The sequence below is a fragment of the Melospiza georgiana genome, chromosome 3 (genome assembly GCF_028018845.1).
Source record: "Melospiza georgiana isolate bMelGeo1 chromosome 3, bMelGeo1.pri, whole genome shotgun sequence".
In the NCBI taxonomy this organism is placed as follows: domain Eukaryota; kingdom Metazoa; phylum Chordata; class Aves; order Passeriformes; family Passerellidae; genus Melospiza; species Melospiza georgiana.
In genome coordinates this window covers 72,935,742-72,955,173 of record NC_080432.1, presented here as the reverse complement: position 1 = coordinate 72,955,173, position 19,432 = coordinate 72,935,742, and the positions used below count along the sequence as shown (strand labels likewise).

General features: G+C 39.7%; 1 protein-coding gene across 3 annotated transcripts in view; it reads right to left on the bottom strand.

The window, feature by feature from the left end:
* ARHGAP18 (Rho GTPase activating protein 18) overlaps positions 1-19,432 on the bottom strand; it is a 93,303-nt gene that overhangs the window by 25,343 nt on the left and 48,528 nt on the right. For 2 of the 3 annotated variants that reach the window (XM_058020148.1, XM_058020147.1), the window contains exons 2-5: positions 11,479-11,678; positions 9,018-9,253; positions 6,292-6,364; positions 295-464 (exon numbers count right to left, since the gene is read on the bottom strand). In XM_058020148.1, coding sequence (XP_057876131.1) covers positions 295-464; positions 6,292-6,364; positions 9,018-9,253; positions 11,479-11,678 — 679 coding nt within the window. Of the gene's footprint in view, positions 1-294; positions 465-6,291; positions 6,365-9,017; positions 9,254-11,077; positions 11,139-11,478; positions 11,679-19,432 lie in introns of those variants that run through there. The other variant, XM_058020149.1, reaches the window with a different exon arrangement.

Here is a 19,432-nt window from a genome sequence, read left to right as displayed (position 1 = left end):
ATAGAGTGGTGCAACCACCACTAAGCCCTATTCCAGCTTAATATTAGAAGTTCATTTTTGCTTACATATAAAGTGCATTTTTCCAGACACACAAGTACATAAACAGGCATAAATGTAGTCATTTTCATGTTATTAAGCATACTATTCCCAAAAATTAGTTACCTTAAGAACCTCTATCTCTACAAAGCTAAATTTGACAACATTAATCTAAATCTAATTCACTCAATCACAGATAAATATCACCTATTCAGTACCTCTAGCTAAAAATAAAGAGGAATAAATAAGAAAACCCACCGGGAGAAGAGTGTCACCCCCTCCACCTTTGTACATTTTGCCTACTGAGCTGTCCTTCAGATTAGCTGCCTGTTCTGCAAATGATATCTCCAAATTGATGTCAGTGTCTGAAGATGGCATGTCTTCAGGCAGGCTCTTCGGCTCATCTGTTCCAAGACTGAAATTTGGACCTGAAAATACCATAAAAAAAAAAAGCTAAAAATCAACAGCAGCACAATTGAGCACCATTCAGTGCATGAGAGTAAGTTTTAAACCAAGCAGAAATTAATGCTGTATGAGCAATGGACATTCTGAATGCAAAGTCACTGTTCCTGTATTTTTTAAGTTGAAAATTTAGCTATTGACAAGGGTACAACTTTTGTAGGTTTTCTTCAATAATTTTGCCAAGGCATGGGGTTTTCTCTCCTATTTATCTGTTATGAAAAGATAGAGGAATCCACCTCAAACAAACCGCAGACTCCTACAATCTAGCAAAGCCAAAGAGCTTTGGCATCAGAAGTTTCTTGCCATGAAACACTTTCTAGCCTCAAAGACTGCAACATCCTGCAAACAAATCAGCAAATGTTTCTGCTGTTAAAATTTCAAAAGCAATAGAGAATTTGTCATCCATGACCCAAAGCATTAACATCTGAGAATAACAGAGAGTACACAGATCATCTTTGTTCCATTATTCCTGTTCTCACCTCAATCTTAAGAGTCTAGATTCCTCGAAACAGTTTGGACATGTTTCCATGATACAGGGAAGGACTAAGTACACAACAATAGCCTTACTTGTCATTGTTCCTTAGAGGAATCAAACACTAGACAAATTTTAAACATTTTTTGTTAAAGGAATAAAGAATCAAAAAAGGGAGAGGTTGTTCTGCTTTTAGAAAAAGAAGCTTCCCAATTTCACAGTAAAGCAACCCCTGCTTGTGGTCTGAAGTTAAAACATATTGTGAAAGAAGCAAGAAGAAAATTATACAGTAAAAAACAGCATTTAATAAAAAGCATAGAAGTCTAAGAAAGCTTTCAGTCTCTCCACCATGTTCTCTGAGTAAAGTCACAGAATAAATAAGGTTTAAAAAGACCTTTGAAATCACGGAGTCCAAATCTATGACCAAACGCCCTCATGTCAACTGTTTCATGGCACTAAGCGGTGCATCCAGTCTTTCCTTAAACACCTCCAGGGACTCCACACCACAACCTCCCTGAGCAGTCCACTCCAATATCTAATCAGCCTTTTGTGAAGAACTTCTCCCTAATGTCCAACCTAAATTTCTCCTAGCACAGCTTGAGGCTGTGTCCTTTTGTCCTGTTGCTGCCTGGGAGAAAAGACCAACCCCCACCAGGCTACAGCTCTCCGTCAGGCAGTTGTAGAGAGCTAAGATTCCCCTGAGCCTCCTTTTCTCCAGGCTAAACACTCCCAGCTCCCTCAGCCTCTCCTCATAGGAATTGCGCTCCAGACCCTTCACCAGCTCTGTTACCCTCCTCTGGCCATGCTCCAGCCCCTCAGTGTTCTTCCTGAATCAAGGGGTTCAGAACTGGACACAGAAACTGATGTGTAGCCTCTCCAGTGCTGAGTACAGAGGAAGAATCACTTCCCTAGACCTGGGACCATGATTCAGCCACTGGCTCCTACTCACACGAGACTGCAGCCCGTTCAAAGCTAATGCACCACAAGTGGAGGAAAAGTGGACGGAAACGGGCATGAGTTGTGAAGGAGAACCACGAGCATGTTTTGGTGTAAGAACGTTGTGCAACATAATAAACTAATTTTTTTACACTGCTGTGGGAAATTTTTGTATGGCCAAGAGTAACTACCCTAAGCCAAGACAGAAAAAGGTTCCCAGAAAACAGTTACAGGTACAGCAAAAACTAATTCTGAAGAAGGGAAAAGCCTGCAGAGAGGCTGATTAAGAGGAGTCAGGGAAGAAATACACTGATGGTATCAGTGGTCTGTAAAAGAACTGAGCTGCAAGCACACAATTCAAACAACATATGAAGCAGGAAGTTAAAAAAAAATTACAGCAACTCGCTATTTTTCTAAATTATATTTGCATCTTATTTAAAAACACCAAACAATTGCCTACATTATTTAGATGAAGCCCTCTCAGCCAGGGCGAGACTCAGGGGACCTGACAGGCAAATGGCTGAAGCCACCACAGCCACTTTCTGGTAAGGCACAGTGCTTTACACAACCACTCCCACGGCAAAGAACTTACCTGAACTGAGACACTTTCAGGGAGAAAAGGTGGATTTGAGTTAATACTTTGACTCTACTTACAACCAACCGATGTTGTGAGAAGCAGAACAGAACATATTCGTATTCTGCCAGTTGTGTGTGTTACTCATCACTTGTTTTTTCCAGAGTGGCTTCTGCTCACTTTCCACAGACCCCAAAATGCCTAGGGCATACACTAAAGATTAAGCTGATCTTGAAACTAGAGCTGCTCCTTTTGGTAAAGAGATATCTGAGTCCTCAGTAACCAAACATACCCAAGGTCAAATTCATCCCTGACTCTGCTCCTTGGCATCCCTGCCTATATCCCTATATATTATGTAAACTGTTCAATGCATCCATACTGAATGAAAAGAGTTTCCTGTCCCCCCCAAAACTTTTGTCATGCTAATGTGGCCTATACCTGACCTACATACTTCCCACCAGCCTAGGAGGGATCTGATGTTAACAAACAAAAAGCAGTAGCTCCTATTTCAGTCCTCTGGTCCTACCAAGGTGTCATGTAAAGCAGATGTCTCAGTAGTGCTCTGCACATTTTAAAGATCTGCAAGTGCTGCTGTTGTGGGGAGTCTTTTCTTGGTTGTATAGTCTTGCTGCCATTGTTGTACATCCCTGAACTAGGCAGCAGCTGTAAGAGGAAGCAGCCTTGGTGTTCTGCCAACCTGCCAACCACATGCTATATTTAATGAGAGAAATGCAAGTGTGATGCAAAAAAATGCAAATATTGTCTATGAGGATGTGGAAACCATATTTTACATGAGTTCTGTACTCCTTCCTTAGTTCACAGAGCTATTTAACGATTACATAAAATGATGGGAATTCCTCAAGAATAAAACAAGGAAACATTGCAAGTATCAACTGTGCTATATCCCAATTTTGCAAGGGAATCTTGAGTATACACCAACGAAGCTAAGCTGACAGACCTTAATTTACAACTGGAGAGGTAGAATGATTTTTTTCTTTGACTGACGAAGCATTTTTCTAAAATGTTAGTTCATAGATGGTTATAAATTGAAAATAAAAAAACTTGTAATCATTTCACTGACAACCTTACTTTGGCTATAGGATCCTCATTTATCATGTAAAATGAAAAGCAAAACCAAACTCTTTAATTAAAAACCATCAGATTACAGATTTTTTCCCAGGCAAACATTACTGGTCTTTACCCTTGTATTACACATGGTGCACACAATTTGTTCATCCATTCTCTAGATTGTTATGCTTTGAAGCTGCCCTTATACAGAGGTTTTATCTATTATTCTTCCCCTGTAGCAAATTCTAAGTTCAGAAAAACAACTGCAGTCATAGTAAACTGACTTTTGCTACTCCCCTACTTCAGCTAATAAGTATTTAGCTTTTCATATGTTTTATTAATTTCTTTTTATTTCTTCAGAGGTCTCAACCAACACAGTTATTTACTCCTTTTCACAGGATTCCAAAGAAAATTTCTTCTTTTCTTTTATATCTATTGAAAGTATTCCTTGCTTTGCAGGCCTTTAGTGAGTGTCATGGATTGTTAAAATGATAATGCCTTTTGAGAGCTTAGAACATTATTCCGAATTTTCTTTTTGTTTCCTGTAGACACACTCCATACCTACATGAAACAAAGGCACTTATTATTCTGTGAGTTTGCATATATTATTTAGTCAAGAAACAAGGTGTGTTGGACACAGAAAGAAGAAGAAAGGAGAAGAAAGGAGAAATGAGAACGGGTTCACATAGCCCAGGCGTGCTCTAAAGGCAAATCATTAACAACTTCAGTCTGGCAGAAGCACTTGGGAATGCAGCATTCAAATATCTCATTAGGAACAGGTATCACCTTGGGAGTATGGCCAAAAAGAGTTTTTTACCATAGCAATTTTAAGATGTCTCAATTTAGGCTTTTTGTCTGTAATGTCTGAGATAATGTTCATATTTTTTCAGGTAAAACTGGGACTACTCCTGTGTCAAAGAGGGTTTCCATTTTAAATAATGCCCTTGGATTTATTTCATAAATATTTAGTACCTCTGAAATGTCAGGCACTGTTTACTTTTTGCCTTAAATTCATTCACTGTTTGTATAACACTAACTGGCTACTCTGGAGGACAGATCATAGCACAGCACTGAACCAGATGCATGCTTTTAACACCACCAAACTTGCATGGTTGGACTGCAGATGGAACTGAGTTTTCCTTCCTGCTCCAACCTTGGGAGCAGAGCCCACTGTAGCACAGTGACTGGAGCAGGAGAGTATCCGGATGTAAGCAGGCTGCATTTGCCATCCACATCACCATCTGTGCTGAGGAGAGCTAGCATATGGGACTTGCCTTTCAGAACTTCCCATTTCTGAAGGGTTCATCAGGGCTACAGGGAAAGAAAGAACCAGATGTGATAAAAAACTCCGTAATAATTGCTTGGTAATTTTCCAGCTCTGAATCCTACAGAGAAGTTTATTGACACAAGCACCAGGCATCTCTTCCTTCCCCTGTGCTGAACCAGCAGTCTGGCAGTCCTCCCAATTTTTTTACTGTTCTTATTAGAGTGAGGTTTGCTGAGAGGGCAGGAGGGAAATACACAGTTCTGGAAACACACAGATTCAGTGTTACTCAGGACTGGTTTATATTCATGTCTCCCAATTCAACTGCCATGCACATTTTGTATTGTCCACTGCTGTCTTCCAAGTCTAATTCTAAAGTAGTAATTTTTCCAAAATGCTGCTGGTCTGTATTCTAGAACTGAAGCAGAACTTTATTTGGTGGCTTAATTACAGCTAACTAACTTGAAATAGGTAACTTGATCTGCCTGCTTAGTGTGGATATAGGGTTCAGTGTAACATCTATGTGCTATCCAGTCCTCCAGAAGAAGCAAAAACCCCAACATATAAACAAAGCAGAGTAACAGTGCAGCATCTTAAAACTTAAATAGATGCCAGCTTAAAACTTAAATATATGCATCTTAAAACTTAAATAACCTGATACAGAGGTGTGTAGGGTGGTACAACAGACACAGTGCAACCCTTACTTTGAAGAAACCCATCATGATGCAGGACAGCCATCCTTTTACTACTGGACCTGAAGAACAGCAGAAAGCTCTGTCAAAGTCTTTCATCGGAAATCATACTCTCAAAATACAAACCACGGAGTCAGCTAAGGACTTCTGTGATGCACTATCCTGACAGTGAGAGGAAAGAGTCTTCCATGGGTACTGCACCTCTCATTTGTAAGCATGGACACAACCTAGGCACATAGAACACTATTTCATTTCCATATTACTTGAAAAGGTAAACAACCTTTTTTCTTTAATTCCTGTTTTTCCTTAATTTGAGCTACAGGTATATAGCTAGCTCTCATAGTTTTTTTGATGCTTGAGTCCACACAGTTCTCTTTTTTTTTTTTTTTTTTTTTTTTGCTTATAGTCAATTTGGTTTTATTCTTTTGTATGCACTGGTGAGTTTATGCATAGACCTTCACTTCCTGTACTGTACAGACCAGAAGCAATAAATTAAGGATCAGAAACAACCAGAGCATAAGCTGCAAGAGAAGATTTCTCCCAGACAGCTTGATCATAAGCTGATCCCTGACAATTCTCAGTTTCTCAGTGGCTCAAAGGACACGACCTACAGGCATACTTAATATTTTACACATCAACAATTCAGTCCAGAAAAGGTTTCTCATTATAAATTCATTTTATTTTGCTGAAAAGTTACTTATAATATGGCTCCATTTACTCTCCTGTGTAGCTGAACATCTACAAACCAAAAGAAAAACAAATAAAATAGAGAGCAATTTGACATTACCTTTTGTTCCATCATGTGTTTCATTTTTGTTTTCACTTGTTCTCACAGCTGAAGGTTCACTTCCATCACAGACCTAAGAAAGGAACAATAAATATGCATGCCTATAAAAACCTAGTGCATGGTTGTAGAAACTCCTTTGACTCTGTGCAGGATTAAAACACAAACACGCACTCCTGCAATTCAGGGACGTGCAAAAGCACATCTCTGTGCTTCAAAAGAAAACCCCTTGCCAAAGTCTAAGGGGATCTGAAACTTAGGCAATTAAAAAAAGAAGTAATTAAATCAATTCCTCTTCTTCCTAGAAGGCTGCATGGGTGAATGACTTTATTTTCCAGAGTGGCAAAGAATAAGCAAATGCAGTCTGACCTGAAGCTGTAGTTTGCACTAGAAAGGATATGGAAAGGGAATCTGGAGATGATGTTTTGACTGACTCAGACCACATTCCTTTCTCTTGGAAAAGCTTACATGGTTACCTCCCCTAGAGAGCAATCCCATCCCTTTTGCAGGGCAGCCTGACATTATCTGTGCTTACAGCTTAGATTTCCAGCAACAAAACCAGGACACTTTGAAGAGATGAAGAACGGGAAGGGATTTGAACCATCCTCTCCTTTCAGTAATGCTGCCCTTCCCAGTCTCAAGATGTGACATTTTGTGAACTGGATGACACCAACGACAGACAAAGTATTTCAGAACATGTAGAAAATCTATGCCCATATATATGGGTACACATAGATTCATATACATTTTTACCCAGATATCATTTTTACTTTTTGGCAACTCAAATTAAAAATTAATGCTTAGCACACTGTATTTCAAATTGTATTTTACTCAAGTAATTTGTAACTCCATACTTACTGAGAAGACAAATGCAAGTTTTAAAGACTTATCCTACTAGCACAATCTGTATTTTCACTTCTCTGTTTCACAAAGCAGCAGAAGCAGAATGGGAAGCTGTCAGGGTACCAAAAGTCTAGCTTCTCTTTGGGAATAGGGCAGGAAATTCAGGAGAAACATTAACACAATTGTTGTGTTGATGCAAAACATCAACACTATTGTTTTACCTTTCCTCCTGCTTTCCTCCAGATGAAGGGAAGCTACAGGATTTTCAAAGGCTATTATTAAACTGGAATGACTTCATACAGCTGCAGGTGGCTTCAGTCCTCTTTTGTTATTTAAAAAGCTTTCTAATGATGGGTGAGTAACAAAGCAGTGAGACTAGTTACCTAGGGAGGTAGTGGAAGCTACTTCCCACAGCCTTTCAGTGACAGATTTGGTGAATAGCCACAAGCAATGATGTCTGAACAATGATCTTGCTTTGGAGAAAGGAATGAAGTACATGTTTGAGGCCCTATACTTGTATTACTTTGCTTCTGTCAAGGAGACAAGTTTAGAAGGATGTTTTCCCCCCCAGTATTTCTGTATTTAATAAACAACCATTTGTTTTATACACCTTAAACGCCTAAAATAATTTCTCTTCTCAGTGGTGTCTTCAATATCAAAACATGTAGTTTAAGAGAAGAAAAATCTATTGAACACTGTGACATAGGATTTTCAAACATTACAGCATGTAGCTTACATACAGGGACATGAATATTTCTTGTGCTTTACTAAAATAAAAGAAAAAAAAAGAGAAATTATACTGCTTTAAGCTACATGATATTTTACCTAAATTGCTCTGCTATTAGATCTTGTAATTTTGAGGTAGAGTCAATTACAAATCAGATCTCAGAGAGCTTTTATGGAGTTAATATCTCTTTTGCAACCACAGTCAAAGCAGAACAGTGAAAGGGAAGTTGAGCCTCCAGAACACACCACTTCCCCCACTACACTTCAACTGAGTTTAGAAAGAGTTGCTGAAGGAGAGGAAGCTGCTGAGGGAAGGAGGAAATTAAATGCCCTCAAAATTCACCATGCTTTCCATCACCACAACACTGCACTGAAAGACAACATCAGCAGTGAGAACATGGGACAGAGCTGAGGACAGGTAACCCAGTCATGCCATAAAGTCTCATTCTTATGGCTCAAGATCTCAGTGCTCTGAGGGAGCAGAGAGGACACACACCCCTCTCCATAGAAAAGGGATTCTAATCATAGTCTCCATTTCCCTCCTTCCCTTTTCCTGCATATGGGAAAGGAATTCTCTTCAATATCCCATGATGGGAAACAGGGACCCTTCAGGGCCTGTCAGAGTAGCATCCCATACACAGTTTAACACATACATAGGCCCTGGCAGTTAGTATGGGGTTTACACCCCCAGCTGATAGGCATAAAGACCTAGCCAAAACCAAGAAGGTTAGGCTAATGCTCCATTTTCCACCCTTTTTTATAAATAAACAAACAAACAAACAAAAGCACCTGTAAGTAAGAGGTAATCACCCAAAGGTAAAAGTAGGCTTGTGGTAGCTCTTTGGATGATTGTTGTGATGAGTTTCGCATCCGTGTGAAAAATAATTCCAATTAAAATGAGTGATTCCTTTATTCATCACCTTTAAGGTGAGGCAAATTACATGCTTCTTTATAAATACTAAAATTGCTTAATGCAATGTTGAATCTGGACAAACACCATCCCTGAAAATTTAGTGAAAAATTCCCTTGGGAATCAGTGAAGTTAGACCCAAATCTTCTGGAAATATCCCTTTCATGTGCCACTCTGCTCTCCCCCCCATCTGTACGTGTCCCTCTCTTCTCCCTGCCAGAATCAAACAAAACAACCGACAGGAACTCACTTTTCCCTTTGAGTCATTCTGTAGCCTGAAGATATCTCTGACATCAGGAATCTGGTGCTGTTTGTTTCTTTTCCTCATGGTTTGTGTAACGGTCTCCACTCGCTTTTCCACAGCAGCTTTCTGGGTTCGGGTCAGCGTGGATAAAAACACCATGCTTTCCAGGGAGTCGCCAGAGCTCTCTCCAAACAGATTTGACAAACCTGCCTCCTTCAGCCATTCTTCTTCCAGTTCTCCCTCTGAGCAATTTGAAGAGAAAAAGGCATAAACGTTGGCTTTTTATTACTGCCAAGCACATTGGATTTTAATGACACGACACACTTAATATAATTCACAGAAAAGTACCAAAGGGATACACAATTAAGAATTACTTACACTGTCATGACTCAGAAAAAAGCTATTGTTTCTAAAGAGCCTCAAAAGGCTTAATATATGATATCAAAGCTTTAAAGTAGTTAATCCAATACAGATTGCTATGTGGCAATCTTTACAATAATCTACAGCACTTCCATTAAAATCATATACCATTTTATAAATCTACCTAAATAAAAATGTGTATGGGGAAGCCTGAAAGCCAGATCATTGCTGCTCCACTGATTTTAGTTCAATATTCAACCTTTTTAGCTCTCCTACTGACATGGTTCTGCCCACTTTTCTTGATACATTAATCCTACAGCCTTCCACTAGCTCAATTTAATGAAGGACAAACCAGCCTACACAAGTCACCTTAATGCTATTTTTTCATCAGTTTTTATGACATGGTCTCCAGCCTGCTGACAGCCCACAGAACAATTTTTGCTTTAGTCTTAGAGCTGATAAGGTATCCTTTATTGACAGATCACTGCACATGAAAGAAGAGAAAGCTATTAAATATTGTCACCAATGGCAAAACTTCTGCTTCTGAAATTTGTATCACGCTAATGACATTTTCTATAAAACACTAAGTTCTGTCTGTAGCAGCTGAGGTTGTGCTGAATGCCAACAGATCTCTCAAACCTTCAAGCACTATTTCACCATTTATCAGATATCTAAAAATGCTCCAAAGTTGGCATGCCAGCTTCACTATTGATTGCATTTTACCACTGTGCCCAGAGCACGTTCAAGCGGGCACCTTAATATTAACAGCATCCAGAAAACAGACATCAAAGTTTAAGTACGAATTTTGCTATGGTGTGCAGCCACATCCTGAGCCTCTGACAAAACTCTCAGGTTTTGCTATCAGGGCTGGAAAAAAGCTCCAGAGCAGCTGTGAGCAACCTCTCTCCCCTGCCTTGCCTTTACCAGGCCAGTTTGAGGCAGGTCCATCGGCCAGCTGCAGCATCCCACAGGCTCAGGAGTACTTGTGCCCAAGAGAGGGGCTGCACATTAGGCAAGGTGTGGGCACGGTAAGATGTGCTTGAGCTGGTAACTCAGCTGGGCTGACTCACTTGGGCTTCATGCCAAAGTCACCTGCAGTAACCAGGAGGAAGAAGGCTCCATATAAACCCAGTGGAAGTGGTGAGGCTGGGGGTGCAGAGCCTAAAGGCACAGCCACACCAGTGAGCTGCAGCAAGAGAAGAGGTTCGTGTACTGCAGAACAATGGGCTCTGCTGCTCTGGACAAAGCCCCATGGCTCCATAAGAAAAGCCCACAGCTCCCCAGTCACAAGGGTTGGCAGCCTTGCTGCTTTCCCCAGGGGCCACGTTGTTACGCTCCTCAGAGCAGTGACTTTTCAAAGTGCTTAGGGAGGCAGAAGAGCAAATCCCTTTGAAAGTTCATTCTTCTCACTCACATGGAGGCCATACCAAAACACAAAATTCACCATTTTAATTTACATAACGTGGGTCTTGTAAGAATGGGAGAGAGGCAGTTACTGCATTGTTAAAAAATAATTTTTGAGAGAAAACTTAAATTAAGGACATTACTCCTCGTTTATCTGAGAGGACACAAAAACAAAATAAGAAAAAAAAATGCCCAACCTCTAAGACCATGCCCCAAGGAGTGGCCCATAATTCATGCTTCTGAGAAACACAAATAGTACAACTGAACAATCACAATAGTTACAAGCATAGAAAGTTACTCACTAAACTTAAATCGGTTAATCATTGGCTTGTCTTCTAAAGCGTGAGGTTTCTATCCCAATAGCTACAATAACGAACAACATACACAAAGAGTGAAAGGGTAAGTTAGTTCAACAGTAAACTGCAAACAGTTCAACTGTGGTGATTTGCAAGCACAGGCACCTTTCTGATATTCTGCAAGTACCATTCAAAGAAAAATCAGCCTTTTACTTGTCTCTAATAAAACTGTCTGTCAGGGCACTGTCTGTTTCTGCAGAAGCAACAGAATTTTCAAAGCAGATGTTCAGGAAAGTGACCTCCTTTTTTTGATCTGCATTAGGTAGGTGCCATCTCTTGAAATAAGACTTGAAGAAAAATCCCTAAATCAGCAAACTGATGAACATTGACAGAACAGATTTCATTACCATCTGGCTCTTTCACTACAAGTGCTACTCGTTCCTCGTGATTATTTCCTCGGGTTTCATGGATGTTTTCAAGTTCTTTCCAGTAGTCATCCATAGACAGTTCATCCAAGGAGTCCTGGGATCCTGAGCGGTCAAACGATGCTCCATCAGGGATCTTCTTGGAATGGTCATGGTTCATTGTATACTGTCCAGACCGACGGCTATAAATGTAAATCAAGAAGAAATTTTTGGTTAACATCTTAAGATACAGGATGTATTAATATGTGTAAAGGCACCATGAGTTGTGTCAAAGTATCAAAACAAACCACTGTCAACAAGCAAACCAAGATATTAAAAATTACTTTTAGTATCTGGAATATATTTTCAATCTAATATTTCTGCTCTATCTCCCCATCTGGAACAGTACGGGAGTCCGTCTGAAAAAGGAAAAAATGAATCCAAGTTCTAGTAATCCTCATTACATATACCTTCAACAGTCAAGTCCACAAAATTCATGGCACATGTCTTCCCAGAATCACCACTTAAAGAATTTTTCAAAAGTGCCTTTCTGCCTGAGTAAATTCTTACACCCTAACAGGACAATTACTGTCTCCCTTTGCTATTCTGCTTTTATTTTTTGTTAATACTTACTCTGGTATCTATGACCTTAATTACAGCTTAGAAAGGACAATGTAGAATTACTGCAGTTACAGTTTGTGAAGTAAACTGGCGAGCACAAATGTTTAATAAAGAACATAGAAACTATTTGTTTCTATCTTGCTGCCTCTTTGGCTGAAAGCTTACCATTTTTACAGTTTGAAGTTAGTGGTTTTTGGTTCACCCTGCAAAATGTATAATGCAAAGGCTCCCAAAAGGATCTTTCACCTTAAATATAGCTGCAGCTACAAAAAAGAAACCAACAAGCTGAAACTTCTAGGTGTCATTTTGACCTCATTAAGTCACTGGCAAAAATGATCAGTGACCTAGTAAAGAATTCAGCTAAAAAAGGACACAGGTTGTAATGATGTCATTCCAGTTACAGGTCACCCTTACAGTTAAATATACCAAATCAAAAGCCACAAACTGATTCAGATTAGCAGTTGATTACATGAGTAGTATCTGATTTAACTTCAGAGTTATCCCTACTTTTTGTAGAGGTAAGACTGGACATTGATGATTTTCAGTAATTTTTTTTCTAAACTACTGCCATAGTATCAAAATGTGTATCAAAATTCTTCCTTTTATTAAAAAATAATTGCTTTGTATTTCAGGAAGAGCTTCAGAGTCTTATATGTCTGAATTTGTCTCCACATTCTAACAAAGAAGACACAGTTTGGGGTTAAGTAATAAATACCACTCATTCTTAGAGAAAAAACATATCAAAGACCAAGCAATGTGGATTTATCACAATGTAAACACAGTAAATTAAATCCTACCTTCCTATCTAGCTGACTTGGCAAGTTTATGTAGTATTAAAATGAAAGTTGCTTGTCCTTACATTTTATCTCAGGACAACTGAGGCTTGTCAGCTGCCCCTAGGTAAAACAGCCATGCCTTTCTCTCTGAAGATAAGCTCCTTGTGTGTCCAAGCCACAAATCCTTTCACACCAGACATGCTTGATTCTCTGATAACACTAACCATATGGACTTTGCCTTTAAAAGTAAAGAGCCTTATGGAAGAACTCCGAGTTTCTACACACCCTGTGTCTCTGATCCGAGTGCAAGTTAATAAATGACAATTAATCACCAAGCTAATGTGCACCTCAACACCACTGCTTAACCTGTCCTTACTTGAAAGCTGAGGGGAAAACAAACAAAACCATTAAGGACTGTTCCGCTTTTGCATCAATGGCAATAACACCACCATGCTCACAGCGCACGTTACCCAAGAAAGACAACTTCTCCGTGCAGCTACCTCAGTTCTTAAACTTCTCCTGCCAGGCGTGTCCTGTGTGTGACCTGTGCTGCTGTGAACTCAGCCCTCATCATTGCAGAAAGATGTTCATGGAGTCACAGAAGTGTCCCCAGCAGGCAGCTGGGGTGCTGAGTGAGGTCAAAACAGGACAGATGTCCCAGCCCTTGACCAGCCGTCCCTTCTCCTTCAGCTGGAGGTGCTCACAGCGGACTGAGTCTCTCTCAAAAATACACTCTGGACACCCAAACTGCTGCCTGAAGGACGTCAAATTGCAGCTTATTGTCACTCAGTTTAACCCTGTGGAGCTGCTCAGCAGCTCTTGGGTGGCCTTTTACCTTTGGAACAACCTGCTCTTACTGATCCACCTCAGCTGAAATTTAACCACCACCACACACCATGAGAAAATAAAACTTAACAGACTAATGCATTACAAGCATGCACTTTGAGGAGCTCTGGCAGGCTGAGGTGGGACAGACTCCAACATGCTGTGGCTCTGTGCCACATTGACAGGGCAGAGCTACTCCAGTCCTTCTATAAAAGCCAGGCTTGTCACCTTCTCCAGACTAAGCTCTGTCTCTAACAAAGAAGCCTGTATCCTGAAATGCAGAGCTGACACTCAGCACAGAGCACTCAAGGCCATTTTCAGGGTTCTATGAACATTTGCTGTACATCACAAACACTCCATTAACTCTCAGAGACACCATCCTGCCCTTCAGGCTCTGGTCACAGGGCTGCTCTGCTCCACCAAATGTAAGCAGCTTTTCTAGCAAGGCTCCTCCTGGCCTGACCTTTCCACCCCTCATCAACAAACCAATACAGCAACTCCTAATTTTGAGCAGGAAGTACTGCCTTCTTGTGAAAGCCCTCTGAGACAATTTAACATCAATGACCAGGGGATCCTGATGAGAAATATTCATACAAAAACCTCACCACTCTGCTGTGAACTTGGAATCTCTCCTTCAATATCTGTGTTGCTCTAGGCTCACTCTCAGCTGCCAGCCTCAACCCCAGCTCCAGCAAAGCTTGAGTTCCTCACGAGCCAAGTGCCACACCACTCCCACTCCACTCACCGATTCCTTGTCCTCCCTCATCAGACTCAACCAACTCCCTATCCCCAGTATCTATCCAGACTGCAAACCTTTTCAAAGACATCTGCACTTGCTCATAGACACAAGTACATGTCTGTGGGCTAGGACAGACAGAGGCTCAGGTTCAGAGTGAACAACTGCTAAAGTTCCAGCAGACAGAGCTGGATCAGATCCTTTTTTCACTTCACTTGGTTCAAGGTTTCTTGCCTTGCGTACTGCCCCAGAGAAAGATATTGGTGAAGCAGTATTTGGTGCATAATCTACACAGCCATGGCTCCAGGCATCTTCATCTCTGTCTCTCCTATGAATCTTCCCAGGGGTACAAAAAGGTACAAACAGAACCTTTTGAAGATAATGAGGACAGTCTTCATACTTGATCTACCTTGGTGTAGATGAGAAAAATAATTTTAAAATTTCACAGCATATGGGAAAATAGGATGCCAATTAATATTTTTATTTTTAGACATCTGTTGACAAGAGGAAGAGTATGGGTTTTCTGCTGTGACCTTCCATAAAATTCAATCCTTCTCCAAACTTATCCTCAGCAAGCATTTGTTGTATATTTGCACAATAACAATGCAGAGGTGGAAAAGTAAAGGACAAGAAGAACACAGAGAAGGGAAAAAGTAATCAGTCTTAGTAATAATATAAGAATCTGAGAGTTCTTTTAAAATATAATTAATGTCACATGTACAGGCTCATAAAAAATTATTTTAGAAGTATTTCAAACGCCCCATGGTACAAACTTTGAAATTTTGTAGAAAACTGATTTCCAAAAAACTATCAGTAGGAAACAAATATGGCTCATGAAAAAAAAAAAAAAAAAAAAGCTTTTACTGCAGTGGGAGAAAATAGGCTACTTCTCCAGTACATTGTTGTTTTCAGGTGTCCAGTTTACGTATTTAAAATTTGAAAAAAGCAGCTGCTTTTCACAAGGATCTTAAAGGAGATCTCCTTTTCTCCCTCTAGAAAATGTAAGGTACTGTTAATGCACACAGTCACTTGAAGAAATTTTCAAGCATTTCAGATTACTAAATAGCAAGCTTACTCACCAGCAGTTTCATCACCCCCAGAAAACTCATATTTTTATTAAGGTCGTAACTAACAACACACTCAAACTCCATTAAAATCTTATTAACATCTATTTCCACTTACTTGTAAAATAGTTTACTCTTCAAACAGCTTTACAGGGAGCAGTGCAATACTCTTATTTCCAGATGGCACAGTCAGTTCTGACCTCTGATACTCAGACATTGACCTTTGCAGCCGATGAGATTTTTGCCTGTTTATCTCAGTACAAAATAGAACCCTCAGGCATAAAACTCATTCTTCAATATAGTTATTGCAGTCTTTTACCAGATTTAATATTCTTTTCCCACCCACCAGAGATACTTTTTTTATTGGAAACATCAAGGATGCAAGACGAAGCACTTCAGGTCCTCCAGAAGGAAGCCATTAAAAACAATTCTTGTAATGAACACCAGTCACTACATTTACAAGGGAAAAAACAGATTTGGGTTACTTTACTAAGTACTGATGTGCTTCATGTTGTGGCAAGCACTTAAAGGAGAAGACCTGTGTACAAATTGATGCCTATATAACTTAGATCAAAGTTACAAGGTGCTTATATAGTTTGAGTTATAAGATATCAGTATAACCTAATATATCTTTATAACCTGATATCAATATAACCTAAATCATGACTCTATATATATATAACCTAATACCTATATAACCTGATATAAGTAACTTACTATACAATGTAATGGCTAGGTTAACTAGTTTCTTAATGCTGAATAGACAAGAAAATAAAAAACTCACCAGATGGACAGCTTTAGAGATAGGTAAGTATAGTACTAATGAACAATTGGCAAGGGCAAAGCCAATTTGCCACAAAACAAAGAATTTAGCCTGGTTAAGACCAGACAGACCAAGGAACATCATAGCCAGGCATGCTCCAAAGACAAAGCTGAAAAGTTCAGATGTGAAGAAGACGACCTTGGAAGCATTCAAAGATCCCAAACAACCCCAAATTGGGGAGATGCAAGCAGCGCAAAAGAACACTCTAATAACCATGAGTAATTTACATACCACACTATGTAAATTACTTCTGACACATATGAGGTGATGCTGCAGTGACACAGCAATACTAAGCAATACTTACTGTATAAATATACCACAGCACTTGACAGGGGTGGGTGAGCTAAGAGGAGATATCCCCCTCACCATCAGGGCTGCAAGAAACAAATACCTGCTCTGCAGACATCAGTCTATGGGGATTTATTTCCAGTCTATCTTTCAGGCATCAAAATGTTTTCTTTACAGCCTTTCCTTTTGTAACCAACTGTGTGCTTTCTCGGCCTTTAAGAAAATATGACTCTTTACATTGATCATTGATTTATGCCATGATAAAATTGTGCTTTTTTTTCCAGTTCTGTCACCCAGATTTTGATTTCCTCAATAATCATTTTATAACAGTGCAGCTGTCTTTATTCCTTATCTTCTTCCCTGTGAAAACTGTATTTCCCGTCTGTTCCACTGCCTTTTTAGCAGTTCATAATTGACATTTGTCATGTGTAAACTACAACAGCTAGAGATGAATCAGTTTTTAAGGTGCACTTCCACTGGCATTTCAGATAAATTCACTTTGCAGAAAGCTAATTTTGTCCTTAATCCCATTTTTCTACTTGAAGGACTATGCTGTGTTCTAAAAGAGTGAATGACAAGAAAAAATATAATCTTCGTCATTTTTGTAGTGGTAACCACTAATTTTGCATCTGAATATAACCTTTCAAGATAATTTGGAGTTTGTCTCCCCAAGTAACCATTGCAGGTGATGGGGCCCTGCCCTCCTGCAGGTGGCTGAACACCTGCCCATAGGAAGAAGGGAATTAATGCCTTGTTTTTATTTGCTTGTGCGCATGGCTTTTGCTTTCCCCAAAGCCATGAGTTTTCTAGCTTTTATGCTTCCAATTCTCTCCCCAGTCCTGTTGGTGAGGGAGTGACTGAGTGGTGCTTGATTGCTGGCTGGGCATAAACCACAACATCAAGTAATTATTTGTCAAACTGAACTATTACATATCCTTAAACTGTACACTGAAAATACAATGTTTGGCCTTAAAAGTGTTTTTAAATCCTAGCCATTAACCATTGCTGTTGGAATTCTTGTACAGGCAATATCTTGAGCAGTGCTGCCCTTCACACACATTTTTCTGGCACCGCAACAAACTAGCACTTTACTTCAGAGTTACACAAAACAACAAAAACATATCTGACTACAGCTACATTACTGCAGCAACTTCTGAAATGTCCATACAAAGAGAGTCAAAAAAGCTATTTAGCAGTATTACTGCAGCCATAAATTGAGCTGATAATGAGGCTCACTGTTTCTGGACATCACACCAACACACGCATGTGTTAACCTGATAAACAAGACACAAAGAGAGGTGAAGCCTGCTGCTCAAACTCACGGTGTAAACAAGGACAGAAACAAGCAGAATTCTCAGATCTCTGGAGCCTTTCACCACTGGACCACTGAGTGTTAAAGATTGAGATCTGACCCCATGGCATACTGCAAGACAGATAAAAGGAAGCTTTGCTTTTGTGGGTTTGTGATCGACTCCAGCACTGTGGCTATAAATAAAACGGCACTCTCAAAGAACAATAATCTTGTTGACATAGGAGTTACAAAGTACAGTAATCTGTGTAAGTAATTTTAAGTTTGGATAGTACAAAGGCTAGCTAAATTGAAACAACCAAAAAAATGCCTTTGAGTACTAGTACTGGTTCATTCTGAAAACTATTTACTGAGCAATCACACCCATGAGACGCTGTGCCCTTAAACATAAATACAGGACTTCTTAAGTCCTGTCTAATCTAAACAACTAAGCAGACAAGGAGAGGAAAACTGTGTGCTCTCCTGTCTCACTTCTCATTCTGAATGCTGAGCTACAAGAAGTGTGGGAATAAGTCAAGCTCCTAAACCCAAAGCTCTCCCCATCCCTCCCCTCCTTTCAAGAACCCAAGCAGCACCACAAGATGCAAAAACTTCTTAACTGAATTAATCAAGAAAGCTCTAATCCAATGGCTACCTGTGGCTGCAGCTCCCCCATTCTTGGCTGGATCGCTGACCTGGGAAGTGATTGCCAGACTTTCCTTCAGCCATGGCACCTACCAGAAGGGCATCCTGATTTTTCATGATTTCTAGGAAAAGCTGCAGAGTGTTTTTGTTACCAAATCACTTATCCTAGTGGTTTCAACCCAATGTTTCAGACACTTTTGACACACCACCCCTTCACACAATATCTACCATTTTGCAGTGGAGTTTTTAACATTTTTCAAAGCCTTCTTCTGTTAAAAAAACAAATCAAATTGGAACTGGTGCGGCTACCAAAGCAGGTTGTCCTAAAACAACTGAATTTTACATAAAGCCAGAGAGTAGTGACACTACCTAAATTAAATTGTTTTTTGAAAATGAAAATGTCATCGTTTTACAAGAATTGATATATTAAAAGAGGAGTTTTAAAATTTAATTGATCGTTAAAACCTCCCGTTGCAAACAAAAGCTGGTATAATAACCTTTCATAAAAAACAGGTAAACCTTGAGCAAGACCAAGTCTGGACTCTTGGTGTCCAGAACAATGCAAAAATACTTCTTACCACCCTTAAAGTGCTGCACGGCTTTTACAAGCATTAGAGAAACCTCAGTCTGGGCTTGTATGGCTGCTTTTCATTCTACCTCCTAAATCTTGTCACGTATTGGAACAGCTGCATCCTTTCTTTTCTACCTTTTGTGACATATGCTCTTTCCATGACTGACTGCAAACTCTCCTGCAATTCATTCTTTTCAAGAGAATCATACAGAGCATGGAAAAATAACAGTAAGGAAGCAACATAATTTAACAGTATTTTTCATGAAGCGATACATAGCATTCCTTCTCTCCCACATTAAATAATTTCATTTTGGATACTC